Consider the following 16,608-nt stretch of genomic DNA (forward strand, 5'->3'; position numbering starts at 1 on the left):
TGATTTGAAAGTTTCCACAGTGAAAACGTACTCCAAACTAAAGTAGAATGGAGCAAGTGAAGATTTTTGTATAACTGAAAAAACCTGTTCTACACATTAAAAAATCAGGCACAGGTTACAAATTAGGTGTCCAGAACGAGGTGGTGCGGTGGGGGGGGAAGGGAAGTCATTAAATTCTATAATAAATCCTTATTTACACTTCTACAAATATTATACAAATAAATCCAACCTGAATAAACATTTATAAGCAAAGAAAAGATTAAATAAACCATCTTCCTACCTGTGTGAAAGTGCTTCGGGCAGGCCTTTCGGGACCGAAGGCTGAACGGGCCGGCCCGAGACTTCGGGCAGGGCCTGTCCCCAGCACCAGATTTACAGGTAGGTGGTGTTGGGTTGGGTCGGGCCGGGGAGGTTCGGTTCGGTTCGGTTCAGTTCGGGTCGGGGGGCGGGGAGGGAGAGAGAGGGGGGGGTGAGGGAGGGAGAGAGAGGGGGGGGGCGGAGGGAGAGAGAGGCGGGGGGGGAGGGAGAGAGAGAGAGGGGGGGATGGAGAGAGAGGGAGGGGGGGAGGGAGGGAGAGAGAGGGGGGGAGATGGAGAGAGGGGGGGGAGGAAGAGAGAGAGAGGGGGGGAGCGAGGGGGAGAGGGAGGGAGGGAGGGAGGGAGGGGGGAGGTCAGGTCGGATCCAGTCCGGGAGCGGGAGTCGGATCGGGTCCAGTGGGGGGGGGTCGGGTCGGGTCGGGGGACGGGAGCGCGGGTCGGGTCGGGTCCAGTCGGGGAGGCGGGGAGCGGGAACAGGAGCACGGGTCGGGTCGGGTCCAGTCGGGGGGGCGGGGAGCGGGAACAGGAGCTTGAGTCGGGTCAGGTCAGGTCCAGTCGGGGAGCGGGAACAGGAGCGCGGGTTGGGTTGGGTCGGGTCGGGTCGGGTCCAGTCGGGGAGGCGGGGAGCGGGAACAGGAGCATGGGTCGGGTCGGGTCGGGTCCAGTCGGGGGGGCGGAGCGGGAACAGGAGCGCGGGTCGGGTCGGGTCCATTCGGGGAGGCGGGGAGCGGGAACAGGAGCGCGGGTCGGGTTGGGTCCAGTCGGGGAGGCGGGGAGCGGGAACAGGAGCGCGGGTCGGGTCGGGTCAGTCGGGGGGGGGGCGGAAGCAGGTGTCGGGTCTGGTCCGGAGGCAGGGGGGGGGGCAGGGAGCGTGTGTCGGGCCTGGTCGGCGAGGGGTGGAGCAGGAGCTGGCCGTGGGAGGAGCCTTATTCACACAGCCCCAGTGAGGCCATTGGGCCAGGGCTTGGGGCTGTGTGCTTCGGGCCCCTCCCACACAGTTCGGCGCCTGGAGCTACTGCACTTGCGTGCCCACTGTAGCGCGCATGTGCAGAGGTCCCGGCACTGTTTTCAGCGCAGGGACCTGGCTCCGCCCCCCCACAGCTCGTGCTGGCTGCGCCGAGGGCCAGAGGACCGACAGGTAGGTGGAGAATACCGAGGATTTTTTTAGGTGCACTTTGTGGCGCGAAAAACAGGCGTCCAGATCGGGACTGCGCCGTTCTAGGCGCGTGTGGAAACTTGGGCCCTATGTTTCTATGTTTCCAGTTCCACTTTTTTTTTCGAGCCAACTCCTGCCAAACAGCATTGGACCATCGCCTGGAACATTCCACAGCGATAGATCTTGAACCGCCCCATCTTGACTGCTGCACTGCCAAATACTGGTATGAGCTCTTTGGTGTAGGTACGCAATTTTGCTTTTACTGGACTCAGCTTGGGTTTCACGGCCTTGGTGTCCCACAGCTTTTTGAAAGTCCTGTGACTCACAATTGACTGACTCGCACTCGTGTCTAATTCCATAGATACCGGCACGCCGTTCAATTTTACTTCAATCATTAGTGGTTGGTTCTTTGTCAGAAACGAATATACACCATACACTTCCTCCTCGGGTATCTCGGGTTGCATTGCCAGATCCGCTCCGGATCAGTCACCATCATCCATGTGGTGTATCGCAGCACGCTTGCTGAGCTGCGGACACATTCGCTGAAGGTGCCCCATTTTTGCACAGCCTCTGCAAATATACTGCCCGAAATGGCACTGAAGAGACCAATGATTGCCTTCACAACGCCAACAAGGTGAAATCGGATTCGTGCCCAATGGCGGACTTCAAGCAGCTGCAGGTTTCACAAACACAGTCGGGTAGGCCCTGCCAGCTGCAGCTCTGCCAACCGACAACACAATCTGGTGCACAGTACTTGCCGTGGAGTTCCAACTCTGCGAGGATATCTGCTTTGTGCTATCGACTGTGGTCAGGCAAGCCTGGACGATCGTGATGGCCCTGCTCAGATCCAGTATCTCCGCAGCCAGCAGCTTCCGCAGGATCACCTCATGGTTTATGTCTATTACAAAGACGTCGCGCAGCATGTCTTCCAACACGATTCCAAACTTACACGGCCCAGCGAGACGTCTCAGGTCGGCAACAAATTCTGCCACATCCTGGCCCTCAGAATGAACATGCTTGTAAAAGCGATATCTCGAGATAATGATGCCTTCTTTAGGTTTGAGATGGTCCTGAATCAGAGCACACAATTCCTCATAGGTCTTTTCTGTTGGACGTGCAGGTGAGAGCAGATTCTTTATGAGGCCATAGATTTTTGGACCTCAAACGGTGAGGAAACTGCGTCAGCGTCTTCATCCATCTTGTTGGCCACGAAGTACTGGTCAAGGCAATCTGTAAAATCCTCCAGTCTTCTCCCTCCACGAATTGCTCCAGGATTCCAACGGTGCTCTTGTTTTTGTGCGTGAAAGTTCATATAGTGCCTTGTCGCCAAATGTTGTGTATGCAATAACTCAATGGGCTTAGTACTGTGAACTCAATCAGGTGCAACCTGACTCTACTTTATTAGCTCTCAAAGTGGTGATTATGCATGGAGGCTTTCTTTATATACAAGGGCTGCACGTGTGTGTCTGTGCACCAATGATCTCTGATGGTCGATCCCCCTGGTGGCAGGTAAACCCAGGCATACATACATTACAATTTTCCAGGCAGAAAATGAGGACACAGAAGTCCAGTTTAGAGAGCCAACCTCCTGCCCCACCCAAGAAAATGAACATCAGTGTTTAAGAAGCAAAAATGCAAGTGAACTCTGAACTATAACACATTTTCACCTGTACGAAAAGCCATCAACGAGAATTACCATTAAATTCAAATTACCTTCACGCTGAGAGTTCGCGAATCTCAGTTTAAGACTCTTTGAAGCCAGATCTGAAATTGTCATCCGAAGTAATCTCAGCATTTATTTCTACTTGAAAGAATTCTTTAATCTCCTTGATGTCTGTATTGGTTCAAAAGGGTTCTACAACTTCAAAGAGAAATTTCTCTTTGCATTTGAGTTTCAGAATGAAAATTCTGTGCTGCAGTGTCTTACCAACGCTGAGTTTGTTGGGAAGGATCAAGAAAAAAGGATAAATGTGAGAGATCATGAAATATTAAGGTGAGTTATTGTCAATTGCACAAATATGCTGTGCAGCAAATTACAGCTCAGTGTTGCTAAGTTTGTTTTTGAGGCATGGCCAGTGCATTTTCCATTTCCATTAATTGGTGCTTAGGACGTTCTATTGCACCACTTTCTGTGATACGGTTAAGTTCAGCTGTAACAAATTTTTTTAAAAACGTATAGCTGTAATGAAAAAATATTGGGCAATGTACTTTTTAATAGTTTATAAACATATGAAGCAATTATATACATCCCAGAAATACTGCATCTTCATTTATTTGATATAGTCAATAAAACTGTGCTCATGACATGACATGTGGATGATTTGGGGCCTAAATTGCAACAACTTGTATTGATAGCACACTTTTAACAAACAAAAACATATCAAAGCATTTCAGAGACATAATCAGAACAACTGACACTGAGCCAAAAAAAAGAGAGTTTAAAAGGGGTGATCAAAAGCTTGGTCAAAGAGGTGGGTTTTAAGGAAGGTCTTATGGGAAGAGGGGGAGGTGGAGAGGCAAACTGCTTCAAGAGCATTGGGCTTCACTGGCCGGAGGCACAGCTGCCAATGGTGGGGCGAAAGGAGGGAATGTCAGAAGAGTGGAGAGTTTTGGAGGGAAGGCAGTGGAACTGCAAGAGGTTACAGAGATAGGAAGGGGTGAAGTCATGAAGGGATTTAAACATGAGGATGAGAAATTTTAAATTGGAGATGTTGGAGGACCACGAGCCAATGTGGATCAGCGAGGACAGGTGTGATGGGCAAGTGGGGCTCGATACATGATAGCATATGGACATGATAGCAGAGTTTTGGATAAGCTGAAGTTTACGAAGGGTGGAAGATGGGTGGCCATCCAAGAGTCCAGTCTGGAGATGAAAATGGTGTAGCTGAGGGTTTCAATGCAGGTGGACTGAGGAGGGGGCATTGCAAAAGAGGTGGAAATAAGTGGTTGTAGTAATGGAGAAGATACGGGGTCAGAAACTCAGCTCAGGATCAATTAGGATGCCGATGTTGCAAATAGTCTGGTTCAAGCTGGGAAAGTGCCTGGGGGAGGGAATTATTTCTTGTGCAAGACTGGATGTTAGACAAGCAGCCTGACAGCACAGGGACAGTGGAGAGTGGTGTGGGCAGCTCGAGCTGGATGTCATCAGCATAAATGTAGAAGCTGACTTAATATCTGCGGATGATGTCAAAAAGGGATAGCATATAAAGAAGAGGAAGCGTATGGGACTAAGGATAGATCTTTGGGGGACTCCTTCACAATGTTCCCTCTAATTATTTTTTTGTGTGTGGTCCTTTTAACTGGCTGCACGGCCCATTCAAAATTTTGCATGTGTGCAGTTCCTTCCTTATAAAAGCCGGTGAGTAGCCTGCGCGGGACCTCCAGGCTGGTGTGCAGCCCCACAGCTTAACGGGAACGTTGCTCCTAAGGTAACAGTGCAGGGGCAGAAAGAGAAGATTTGTCAGTTCCTAATCCTCACCGATGTCTCACAGCAGCCTAGACATGACAGCAATTAATACAGCTAATTTACTGAAGCAATTTCTTACATGACCGAGACATGCTAGACATGTTACTGATCCTGAAAGGTTCAGGGGGTTAAATTCGATAGCCTCCGAAAACAGGTGCAGAGTTCGCGATGCATGATTAACCCGTGCTCATTGGTTCCAATGCAGGCAGCCCACAAACTTTATGCTGCCCGCTAATTTAAATGATTACAGCTTGCATCCCAGTGCTAAACGCACTGGAGTGGCTGCATGCCTCAACACGGGGCCCATATTCGTAAGAGGCTAGCGCCACGTATAGCTAGCCTGCACTACTTAAAGCAACCCTGCACCTCTTAAAGGGGAGGTGCATTCTGGCTGGATGAGGCTCGGGAAGAGAGTCTGAGCTGGAAGAAGAGTGACTAATGGTGCAACAGGGAGAGACCATGCTCCAAGGTTCTCAGACGCTGCACTGGATGTCTTGGTGGAGGAGGTGGACAGAAGAAGAGATGTGCTGTATCCATCGGGGGCCAGGTGGCCCTCTAAACAAACTTTGTGAAGGCAGTGGGAACAGGTAGCCGTGATGGTCAATGCCAGGACTCAAGTCCCAAGAACCTGGATGCAGTGCCGCACCTCACTTGAGTGGTCAAGCTCAGTGAATTCATCTTCAAATGCCATAGCACGCCAACTACACCACTAATCTCACACATTGCTCAATGCATCACATCCCCATCACTCACCTACCAACAATCTCTTTCAAACAGGACTCATACCTCACATTCATAGATTCATCTCATCCTCACACAACTGTTGCATCCCTCACACCCACATCTAACATTTTGCACAAACTGCCAGTTATTCAACCATGGCAGCCACATTACCTAACACATTGCACCACATTCACTGAAACACTTCCATCTCTCTTGCAAGACAAGTTGGTACACAATCGGAGGCAGCAGGAGTTAACGGTGGGGGAGAGGCAAGCTTGCATCACCTTACCCTGACTGGGGAGACAACGGTATCCATCATTGGAGCAGCCATCACTCAACCCATGGCCAGCGGCGGGGCTGAAACTATTGAAGGTGGCAGTATTCTCATACCTAATCCTCCTTCTCATATCCCACTCATCCCACAATGCCTTTTGATTTAAAAGCTGCAGCTGCAGCTGGTGTAAGCACACACCTCTTCTCCCATCACCGCCCGCCCGCACTGCAACCTATTCTTGTGCCTTTCTCTGATCAGATACCCAAGAGCTGCCACCTGACCAGGCCATGGTGGAACAGCAACAGGTGGAAGAGGAAGAAGGCACTGATGATGAAAACACCGCACTATCGCTCGATTTCACACACGCCGCCATTAGCTGAAATACAGACACTCCATGTGATTTAGAGGATAGGTTAGAGGCGGGATCTGCACAGAGTGAGTCACTGGGCACGAGTGACCTGCAGCCAGAGCAGGAGGAAAGGGTAGCGCAGGTGCCAGCGCCCTGGAGGGTGAGGTTGCACTCAGTTCTACTGCAAAGGACTCAGATCAGGACTTCGATAGAGCAGCCCACAGAAGAAGGCTGATGAGTATGCACAATGAAATGCTTGGTACATTGGCAGGTCTGTCAGAAAGCCTGAGTGCAATGTCAAGGAGCATGGAAGAGTCTGGCACCAACTTGGCACAAGAGTTTGTGCAGAGCTTAGAGCCCATCCTTTCCAAAGTGGAATTGTTGGCCAACTCCTTAGCACAGTTGTGGACCCAACCAGGGTGCAGCATCTGATGGCCAATGTCACAGCATCCATTGCAGCACAAGTAGAAGCCAGCCAACATCTAGTGGCTGCAGTGAAAGCTCAGACTGCTCTCATGCAAGCTCAGACTGCTGCCTTCATGGCTGCGATTTCCAGTGTTCAAAGGGGCTTGCAGAGTTTCACAGCAGACCAGAATCTGTCCTCCAACAGATTACTAGGATTCCTGAGGCGCCGCCCCGGAGGAGTGCCAGTGGCTCCATAGAAGACGAACAAGCTCTCCTCTCTCAGGATGACAGCATTCGTCCTCCCACCACTGCCACTCCACCAGTCCCCTTGTTGTTGCTGTCAGCCAGCCAGCCCGGACTGCTGCTGCCCATGCTAAGGTGGTGCAGTCTGCTTTCGGGCCTTCTTGGTCCAGAGCTGCTCAAGGTTGTCCTCCAAGGTCATCTGCAGTCTTCCCCACTGAAAGTCAGCAGCCTTCCACCAGCCATGTGCAGCCACTGGGTTAGCACTGTATAGGAACACTAGGTCAGGCAAAGGCCTACAGAAGACAGGCACGAAAGGAATGCACAAGGATGATGAGTTGACATTTGTATGCAATATGGCATGGTTTGATTTATAAGTTTGTTTTGGAATGTTTATTTTGTGTTGGCTTTTATTTTTGCGTTGTGACCAAGCAGACGCTGTGTTGGTCAGTGACACAGGGAAGGTGTGGGACTGTTGGTGAATGGGGAATTGGGTTGTATTTACTGGTATCGCAGCCGGATGAGTCAGTTACAGACAGATCGACCAGAAAGGGGCTGTCTGGGTTGCTTGCTCCCTTCCTCCTCCTCCTCCTGGGCTGGATACCGTATAGCTGGTGGCATGGTCTGTGCCATCATGATGAGTTTGTGCAGCACGCAGCAGACCAGGAATCTCGCCACCTGCTCTGCCGAGTATTCTCTCTGGCCAGAGAGCAGCAGGCGGAATCCTGGCAGCAGTCACAAGTATCACAGGGCTCCCCCAGAGCAGTCCAGGCAGCAGAAGCATTGCATCAGCACGCCAATGATCTGCTCGATGATATTGCGTGTGGCAACATGGCTTTCCTGGTGTGAATTTTCAGTTTCTATTATGGCTAAAGGGATCAAGGGGTATGAAGAGAAGGCTGGGGTGGGATACTGAGGTTGAATGGTCAGCCATGATCATATTGAATGGCGGTGCAGACTCGAAGGTCCGAATGGCCTACTCCTGCACCAATTTTCTATGTTTCTATGTTTCTATGTTTCTAAAGCTGCCCACATGTGTGTGGTTTGTGCAGAGGAGTCATGTTGTGAACGGATAGCCCTCGTCACCCAGTAGCCACCCTCTGGTTTGTCGTAGTGGCTCAATTGCAGATGGCACAGTGGACTGCCACATAATGAAGGCATCGTGACTGCTGCCAGGATACCAGGCATTGACCTGCATCAGTCTCAACGCAGCTGAACATTGAGGGAGTGGGGAAGCCTGCAGTCTGCGTGAAGCCATGTGCACATTCCGCCTGCTGCTCTCTGGCCAGAGAGATTGAAATGTATTCAGCTCTCTTGGGATACCTTATGCAACAGTGAATGGCAAACTGGGTGATGTTGCAAATATCTCCTGCTCCAGCCTGCAAGGAGCACGACGCATAAAAGTTCATGGCCAGCGTGACCTTCACAGCCACTGGCAATGTGGTCCTTGCCCCGCTCTGAGGTTACCGTTGTGACTGCAACACGTGGCAGATTTCAGTGATGATGTTCTTAGTGACGTGCAGACGACTGATGCACTGTTCCTCACTGAGGTTCAGGTAGGAGTCTTGCTCCCTGAACATCCTGGGCAGATAAGGCCTCCTGCTGAGAGCCCGTCTCCCCCTCCTCCTTCATCTTCCAGCTCTGTGTTGCCTCTGCTCATTCTCCCAGTTACGCTATAGGCCATGGAATTTCTACTAGTGCATCCATGCCTTGGAGCAAGTGGACTGTGCAGAGTCCTTGAAGTCAGGACAATGTCTGTCAGCAGCTGCCACACCTCTTCCAGTAACTTTAAATAACTCTAGGAACCACCAAATACTTCAACAAACACGGCAAGAGCCAGTAGAAATCAATCAGCAACTAACCTGTAAGTAGTCGATAATTCCTTTAAATAGTGCTCGTAGGGGGATCTTCCTGTTGCTGAACGTTTGTTCAGCTGTGCGAGCTTAACAGTGGGTGTTAACTGGAGCGTTGAGCTCCAAAATGGCAGGGCTGGCATCAATTCAGTATTACACAATCTGCCTACTCTGCATACTTCCAGCACATGCTCACTGCACCCACGTTAATGCCCTACCCAAGATGGCGTCCAGCACACCCTGCACCAGAAGTATGTGCGCGCGGCACGGGCGCCATTTTGGAACCATGACGGCACTTGTAGCGTCGAATGGGCTCTAAGAAGCCGAATTTTGTGGCCTCACAGTCTTACAGGTACAAGGGTACATTTTCTTCTTCATTCACCCGGGGAAAGGAAAGCTCAGTTGCTGGGTGCAGTGAAGCAGAAATGACGACAGTGAATTGTTGTGTCAGGTTTCTGTTAGCGCAAAGCTGCCTTGAGATTTCTGGAAATTCTGAAAATGAGCGGGATTGGGCCTGCGTTTATTAGAATGCTAATTAAGCAGGACAATACTTTTCTGTCTCTCCCACCTCACCTTCCTCTCACTGTGTCCCCGGGATACACAAAGGATGGATGCTCTAAAAATAACTGGCGGTAAGATTTGCAATAGGACTCACCATGTAACCAAAGGGAGGCCAGGGGTCCCGGGAATCCCCCCCCCCACAAAGATCAAAGGAGACAGCAGGGGTATTTTCTGTTATGTTTTTGGTACATCATTGATTTTCTTGGCTATTTTCTCCAATCCACAAGTGAGTTCTGCCTTCAATGACATCTTCCCACTGGTGGAGTAGTCATTTCAAACGTCTTGCAGCTGTCTGAAGCCGCAGTGCACCTTCCCATTAAGAGCTACAGGCTGCCTTTAAGTGATGTCAGAGAAACCCAATTTCCTGTCCCCATAAACAGGCATGCAGCCAGTAAACAGCACAGGTAGCAATGGCTGCACACCCGATACAGGGCAATGAGCTGCCAGCACCAGTTTCATGGTCTCTGTGCCGTTATGAACAGGCGTGTGCGGTGGGCATCCTGACCCGCGTGTGCTCGATTTTCAGATGCAATCAAATTTCTTGGCCAAGATGTCATGGAAGGTAACACATATTGAAATAAAAATATCTACCTAATCCAGATTCAAAGGTGAATCATATTAAAATGTTTTAAATTGTGATAATTAAGACATTAATCAAAATAAATCCAGGTAATTATGGTATATATTTCCTTTTGTGGCTCATTCCCAGCTCCAGTACTAATAGTTCTGTATTGTACGCTTTTGGTCCTTAAAGCAAGGTTCCCATTCTGTCCACATTGTACTCCCACATGGAGTAAATCAAAATGAAAAAGAATGAACCAAGTACAATACAGTGAATACAGAGTACAATACTGGTGCAGCTCTGAAGAAACACCTTGCTACAGTTGTACAGGGCCTTGGTGAGGCCACACCTGGAGTATTGTGTACAGTTTTGCTCTCCTAACTTGAGGAACGACATTCTTGCTATTGAGGGAGTGCAGCGAAGGTTCGCCAGACTGATTCCCAGGATGGTGGGACTGACATATCAAGAAAAACTGGATCAACTGGGCTTGTATTCACTGGAGTTCAGAAGAATGAGAGGGGATCTCATAGAAACGTTTAAAATTCTGACGGGTTTAGACAGGTTAGATGCAGGAAGAATGTTCCCAATGTTGGGGAAGTCCAGAACCAGGGGTCACAGTCTAAGGATAAGGGGTAAGCCATTTAGGACCGAGATGAGGAGAAACTTCTTCACCCAGAGAGTGGAGAACCTGTGGAATTCTCTACCACAGAAAGTTGTTGAGACCAATTCACTAAATATATTCAAAAAGGAGTTAGATGAGGTCCTTACTACTAGGGGGATCAAGGGATATGGCGAGAAAGCAGGAATGGGGTACTGAAGTTGCATGTTCAGCCATGAACTCATTGAATGGTGGTGCAGGCTCGAAGGGCCAAATGGCCTACTCCTGCAACTATTTTCTATGTTTCTATGTTTCCTGTTAATCGAATGTGTAATATTAAGTCGGGTCTGTGGCCCACAATAACCCTCCTCCTTGGAGATTGGAGGAAACAAATCTGCCAAGGGTAGAAAAGAAAAGAGGTTAATGGAAACAATCCTGTCAGGTAACCACCTCTGCAGGGTTTCAACCTGAAGTGATATGGGTATGGAAGAATGCGTTGAACCCCTCTGTTACAATTTTTCTCTTGAATTTAGCAATTGTGATGGGGTATTGCTTGTTGAAGAAGGACTTGAAGGAACTGGAAATATATAATAAACTGCAATAGTAGTTTGCACAAGAATATAACATTCTTCAACTGTTTGTGTGTTGCAGCTTCGACATGTACCTTTGAAGAGAATAGCTGTGGTTGGTCTGAGAATGTATTGAACGATAACTTTGATTGGATCAGAAGCTCCAGCAGTGTTTTACCTTCAAATATCAAGGATCAGGCCCCAGCTCTTGATCACACCACTAACACAGCTGATGGTAGGTGGCTGGAATTCATTGTGTGAGATCTCTGAACTTTACAGCTTTTTTGCTTTGCGATAATCCAATTGCCTCATATCCACCACCCCCATCCCATAGACATACAGCAGTCTCTCAGAGCACCCACTGGTCAATTCTCTGTCACTTCTCAACAATTGTCTTCATTATTTTCATTGTTTTTTTCTAATTGCAGCTGAACGATAGTAAAGCACATGAAAGAGCCTGCCAAATTATATTCAGTTAACGATCCTATAAAAGGGTAAATGCTGAGATTGTTTCACTTGTTTTCTAACCATGTTATTTTGCCTGGTTTTGGAAGCCAGGATATATGTGGCGGCTGCTTCCAAGAGTTTTGAGTTTGTATAACAGTAAAAATTGGAAACATAAACCCTTTCCAAGTCTTGACAAATGGCTGAAGCAATTTCTACCATATTTCTTTGAACATTTTACTGTTTCTTCCATATTGCTTTTGCAGCACAGGCAGAGGGTAGCTACAGAGGCAATTCTCACAGCGCTCCTCTGAGTATCAGTTGCAGTTGGAGACACAGGTCCCTCTGCTACGCTGTGGTCCCACAGTTCTGATGAAGAGCCACACTCGAAACATAAATATCTTTTCTCTACAAATACTAACTTTTGTGTTGTGGATTTCCAGCACTTTTGTTATTGATTCTAAAATTTGTCTGTTTCTATTGGGCAACTCCAAGGGACACACATTTGAATGTGTATGCCGCATAACTGGTTTAACCTTTCATCGCCGGATGTGACTGGACCACATCAAGCACTACTAGACCCTGCTTGTTATGTATTTAACCCCTTGTAACCTGCATCACACCTGTCCACCAGAGGGCCTACCTGTTGGAGTCCCAAGGGATGCTAGGATCCCTTGGGAGCACAGTATATAAGCAGGCCACCCACGAGGAACCTGCAATATAGGATCTAAGGTCACACTTGCGCGTTACACACAGTACTCGGTCTGATCATTTATTATGAGTGTAACACTGCCAGAAATGCTCACTATTCCAGGATCACCCTGGAGTGCAAAGATAATCTCCAGCCTCTATTCTCCACAGCCAACCATCTCCTTAGACCGCTCTTCCTTGCCCCCTTCACCTTCGCCTCCAACAATGAGGAGCGTGTGGACTTCTTTGTCACCAAATTGTCAGCTGTGGCTCAGTGGGTAGCACACCTGCCTCTGAGTCAGAAGGTTCTGGGTTCACGTCCCACTTGAGCACATAAATCTAGGCTACTTCTGCAGTGCAATACCAAGGGAGTGCTGCACTGTCAGCAATGCTGTCTTTTGGATGAGATGTTAAATCGAGGCCCTGTCTGCTCTCTCAGGTGGACATAAAAGATCCTGTGGCATTATTTGAAGAAGAGCAGGGGAGTTATCCCCGGTGTCCTGGCCAATATTGATCCCTCAATTCACATAACAAAAACAGATTATCTGGTCATTATCATATTTCTGCTTGTGGGAGCTTGTTGTGCACTGAGCGCAAATTGGCTGCTGCATTTCCCACATTACAACAGTGACTACACTCCAAACCGCTTTGAGAAGTCCAGTGGTCGTGAACGACGCAATATAACATCCAAGCCTTTCTTTCTTTCTAAGTCTGAGACTATTCGTTCAGCTGCCTCTGCTGCATGACTCTCCTCTGCTGCCCAGCTGGGTGGGACTGTTAACATCTGGTTCCACTCTCACCTATACAGTGATTGCCAGAGACTCTCCTGCAATGCCTTCTCTCTCACCCCAGATCAGTTACCTCTGGAGTCCCCTAAGGATCTATCCTTGGCCCCCTCCTTTTTCTCATCTACATGCTTAAGTGGAGATAGACATATTTTTGAATGATAAGGGAGTCAGGGTCATGGGAAGCGGGCAGAGAAGTGGAGTTGAGGCCAAGATCCGATCAGCCATGATCTTGACTTGACAGGCTCGCGGGGCCAAATGGCCTATTCCTGCTCCTATTTCTTATGTTCTTATGTTTTTATGGTGTCCCTCAGTAACATCATCCAAAAACACGTCAGGTTTCCATATGTACGCTGGTGACACCCATCTCTACCTAACCACCACCTCTCTTGACTCCTCCACTGCCTCTGTTTTGTCTGTTTGTTTGTCTGACCCCTGGTCCTGGCTCTGCCAAAATTTTCTCCAATTACACATTGGGAAGACCGAAGACATTGTCTTCAGCCTGCGCCACAAATTCAACTCCCTAGCCATCAAATCTATCCCCTCCTTGGCCACTGCCTCAGGCTGAAACAGACTGTTTGCAATTTCAGCCTCCTATTTGACCCTGAGCTAAGCTGAGCATCCGCCCCCATATCTTCTCCATCATTGAGACCGCCTACCTCTACCTCCATGACATCACTTGTCTCTGCCCCTGTCTCAACTCATCTGCTGCTAAAACAGTTGTTCATGCTTTTGTTACCTCCAGACTCGACTATTCCAATGCTTTCCTACTTGGCCACCCATCTTCCACCCTCCAGAAACTTGAGCTCATCAGAAACTTTGCTACACATATCCTAACTCTCACAAAGTCCCGCGCACCCACATCTCGCTAAACTACATTGGCTTGCAGTTCACCATTACCTCGACTTTAAAATTCTCATCCTCATGTTCTAATCCCTCCATAGTCTCAGCCCTCCCTATCTCTGTAACGTCCTACATTCTTCCGCGAACTTTACGTTGCTGCAATTCTGACTTCTTGTGAATCCCCTCTATTGGTGGTCCTGCCTTCAGCTGTCTACACCCTAAGCTCTGAACTCCCTCACTAAACTTATCTGCCTCTCTACCCCGCTCTCTTCTGTCAAGATGCTCTTTCTACCCTACCTCTATGAGCAAGCTTTTACTCACCTATAGAATCATAGAATGATACAGCACAGAAGGAGGACATTCAGCCCACTGTGCCTGTGCTGACTCTTTGAAAGAGCTATTCAACTATTCCCACTCCCCTGCCCTTTCCCTATGGCCTTGCAAATTTTCCCAATCAAGTGTTTATCCAATTTCTTTTTGCAAGTTATTATTGAAACTGATTCCACCACGTGCTCAGGAAGTACATTCCAGATTATAACAACTCGCTGCATAAACATGTTTCTCCTCATGTCGACTCTGGTTCTTTTGCCAATTACCAATATTTCTGCCATTGTAAACAGTTTCTCCTTATTGACTCGATCAAAAAAAAAATTATTAAATTCACAGGATGTGGTCATCGCTGGCAAGGCCAGCATTTATTGTCCAGACCTAATTTCCCTATGAGAAGATAGTGGTGAACCGCCTTATACAACTGACTTGGTTTGCTGGGCCATTTCAGAGGGTAATTAAGAGTCAACCACATTGCTGTGGGTCTGGAGTTACATATAGGCCAGACTGGGTAAGGACGGCAGATTTCCTTCCCTAAAAGACATTAGTGAACCAAATGGGTTTTTACAACAATCCAATGGTTTTCATGGTCACCATTGCTGATAGTATTTTTTTTAAATTCTGGATTTATTTACTTAATTGAATTAAAATTCCCCAGTTGTCATGGTGGGATTTGAACATGTCTCTGCATTATTAGACAAGATCTCTGGATTACTAGTCGAGTATGCTACCGATCCCTGATTTTGAACACATCTATTAAATCTCTCCTTAATCTTCTCTGCTCTAAGCTTCTCTTGTCTCACCATGTAACTGAAGTTCCACATCCCTGGTACCATTCTAGTAAATCTCCTCTGCACCCTCTCCAAACCTTGACATCCTTCCTAAAATGGAATTGGACACAATACCCCAGCTAGGGCCTAACCAGTGATTTATAAAGATTTAGGATGACCTCCTTGCTTCGGCCCGAATTATAACACCAGGTGGATTCCCCACTCAGGCCTGAGTTAAAATTACAGTCAGGTCTCAATTATGTCATCGGACTGCAACATGCATATGTAAAGAAGGACCCTGTTGGCTCTGAGCACGTGTTGTTGCTGCCTGCTCGGGAGAGCCGGTTAAAATTGCAGATGTTGCGATCGTGGTGCCTTTCGGACACCCCCTACCCACCTGCCAGGTTTCTGCTGAGCAAGTAAGGTTAAAATCGTGACTCTGTTTATAAAGCCAAGGATGCCGTATGCTGTTTTTAACAGTCTGCTCTGCTTGTCTTGCCACCTTCAAAGATTTGTGTTCATACACCCTCAGGTCTCTCTGTTCCTGCTCCCCCTTTAACATTATCCAATTATCTCCTTTGTTGGCTCAGTGTCAACTTTAAAAAAATTTGATTAAGCTCCTGTGGAGTACCTTGGGACATTTTACTGCGCTAAATGCTTTATATAAATGCAAGTTGTTGTTATATTGCGTGGTCATATAAATTATTTTTTTCAAAAATGCAGCTTTGGAATTATCTGCCTTTTTTTGCAGGACACTTCATGTTTATTCTGAACAACAGAAGCAGTTTTTTTCAGAGTGCAGAACTGAACAGCCCTCAATTCAGTCAGTCGGGAACCGGATGTACAATGTCCTTTTGGTAGGAAATAATTTCTTGACAGAATGTGGAGATGATTTTGTGGAAAGTATCAGATCCCTCTACCACACATTAAACTCATTTTTTAAAGTTGCTGGTACTCATACTAAAGTCCTATACAGTTTGAGCTTATTTTATACACATCATTAACAAATCTGTAGTAGGAAGGAAAAGCTTTAAGGGTAGTTTTGTCCCTTGCACACTCCCAGCTTCACCTGAAAAATGTACCCTTTTATTCACTGGAACAAAATTTAGGCTAAAATTGCATGGTAATTACTATAATTTTAAACAGCTATTTCACTCAAGCCAGCTTTTTTTTAGCTGATTTTAATCCCAATGTGATACTTTAGTCACAACTGAGTTGTTATTTTTTGAACATATTTAATATCTGAACAAATTATCTGCCATTTTATATCTCCTACAGGTATTATAATTACGGGCAGGCTGTAGGGGCAGCGAAAATGTACCTGGAGGTCGAGGGGTTCCAAAGTCGTACTGTGGTTTGGTGGACTTACAACACTCAAAACAATCAGTGGTTGCGAGGCTCTGTGCAGCTTGGGCGGCTAACACGACCCTTTCACCTTACACTGGTCAAAGTCAGCCTGGGTGTTTATGATGGTGTGGCAGCAATGGATGACATCATGTTTGACAACTGCTCCCTCCCACAAGCTGTAGGGAACTGCGAAGGCACAAAGCGGTTTTGGTGTGAAGTAACCAGAGCTTGCATTGACCGTTTACAAGTATGTGACCTCGTGGATGACTGCGGTGATGGTTCTGATGAAGACAACTGTGGTAAGTGGATGTTGTTCGCTCATCCAAGAA

At 47.7% G+C, this 16,608-nt stretch overlaps 1 protein-coding gene across 1 annotated transcript in view; it reads left to right on the forward strand.

The window, feature by feature from the left end:
- The window catches only part of LOC139264152 (MAM and LDL-receptor class A domain-containing protein 1-like), an 886,997-nt gene that overhangs the window by 337,759 nt on the left and 532,630 nt on the right, over window positions 1–16,608 (forward strand). Inside the window, exons 14-16 of the mRNA XM_070880238.1 lie at window positions 11,156–11,308; window positions 15,684–15,789; window positions 16,211–16,578. Coding sequence (XP_070736339.1) covers window positions 11,156–11,308; window positions 15,684–15,789; window positions 16,211–16,578 — 627 coding nt within the window. The remainder of the gene's footprint in view (window positions 1–11,155; window positions 11,309–15,683; window positions 15,790–16,210; window positions 16,579–16,608) is intronic.

Source organism: Pristiophorus japonicus, chromosome 5 (assembly GCF_044704955.1).
Source record: "Pristiophorus japonicus isolate sPriJap1 chromosome 5, sPriJap1.hap1, whole genome shotgun sequence".
NCBI classification, from domain to species: domain Eukaryota; kingdom Metazoa; phylum Chordata; class Chondrichthyes; family Pristiophoridae; genus Pristiophorus; species Pristiophorus japonicus.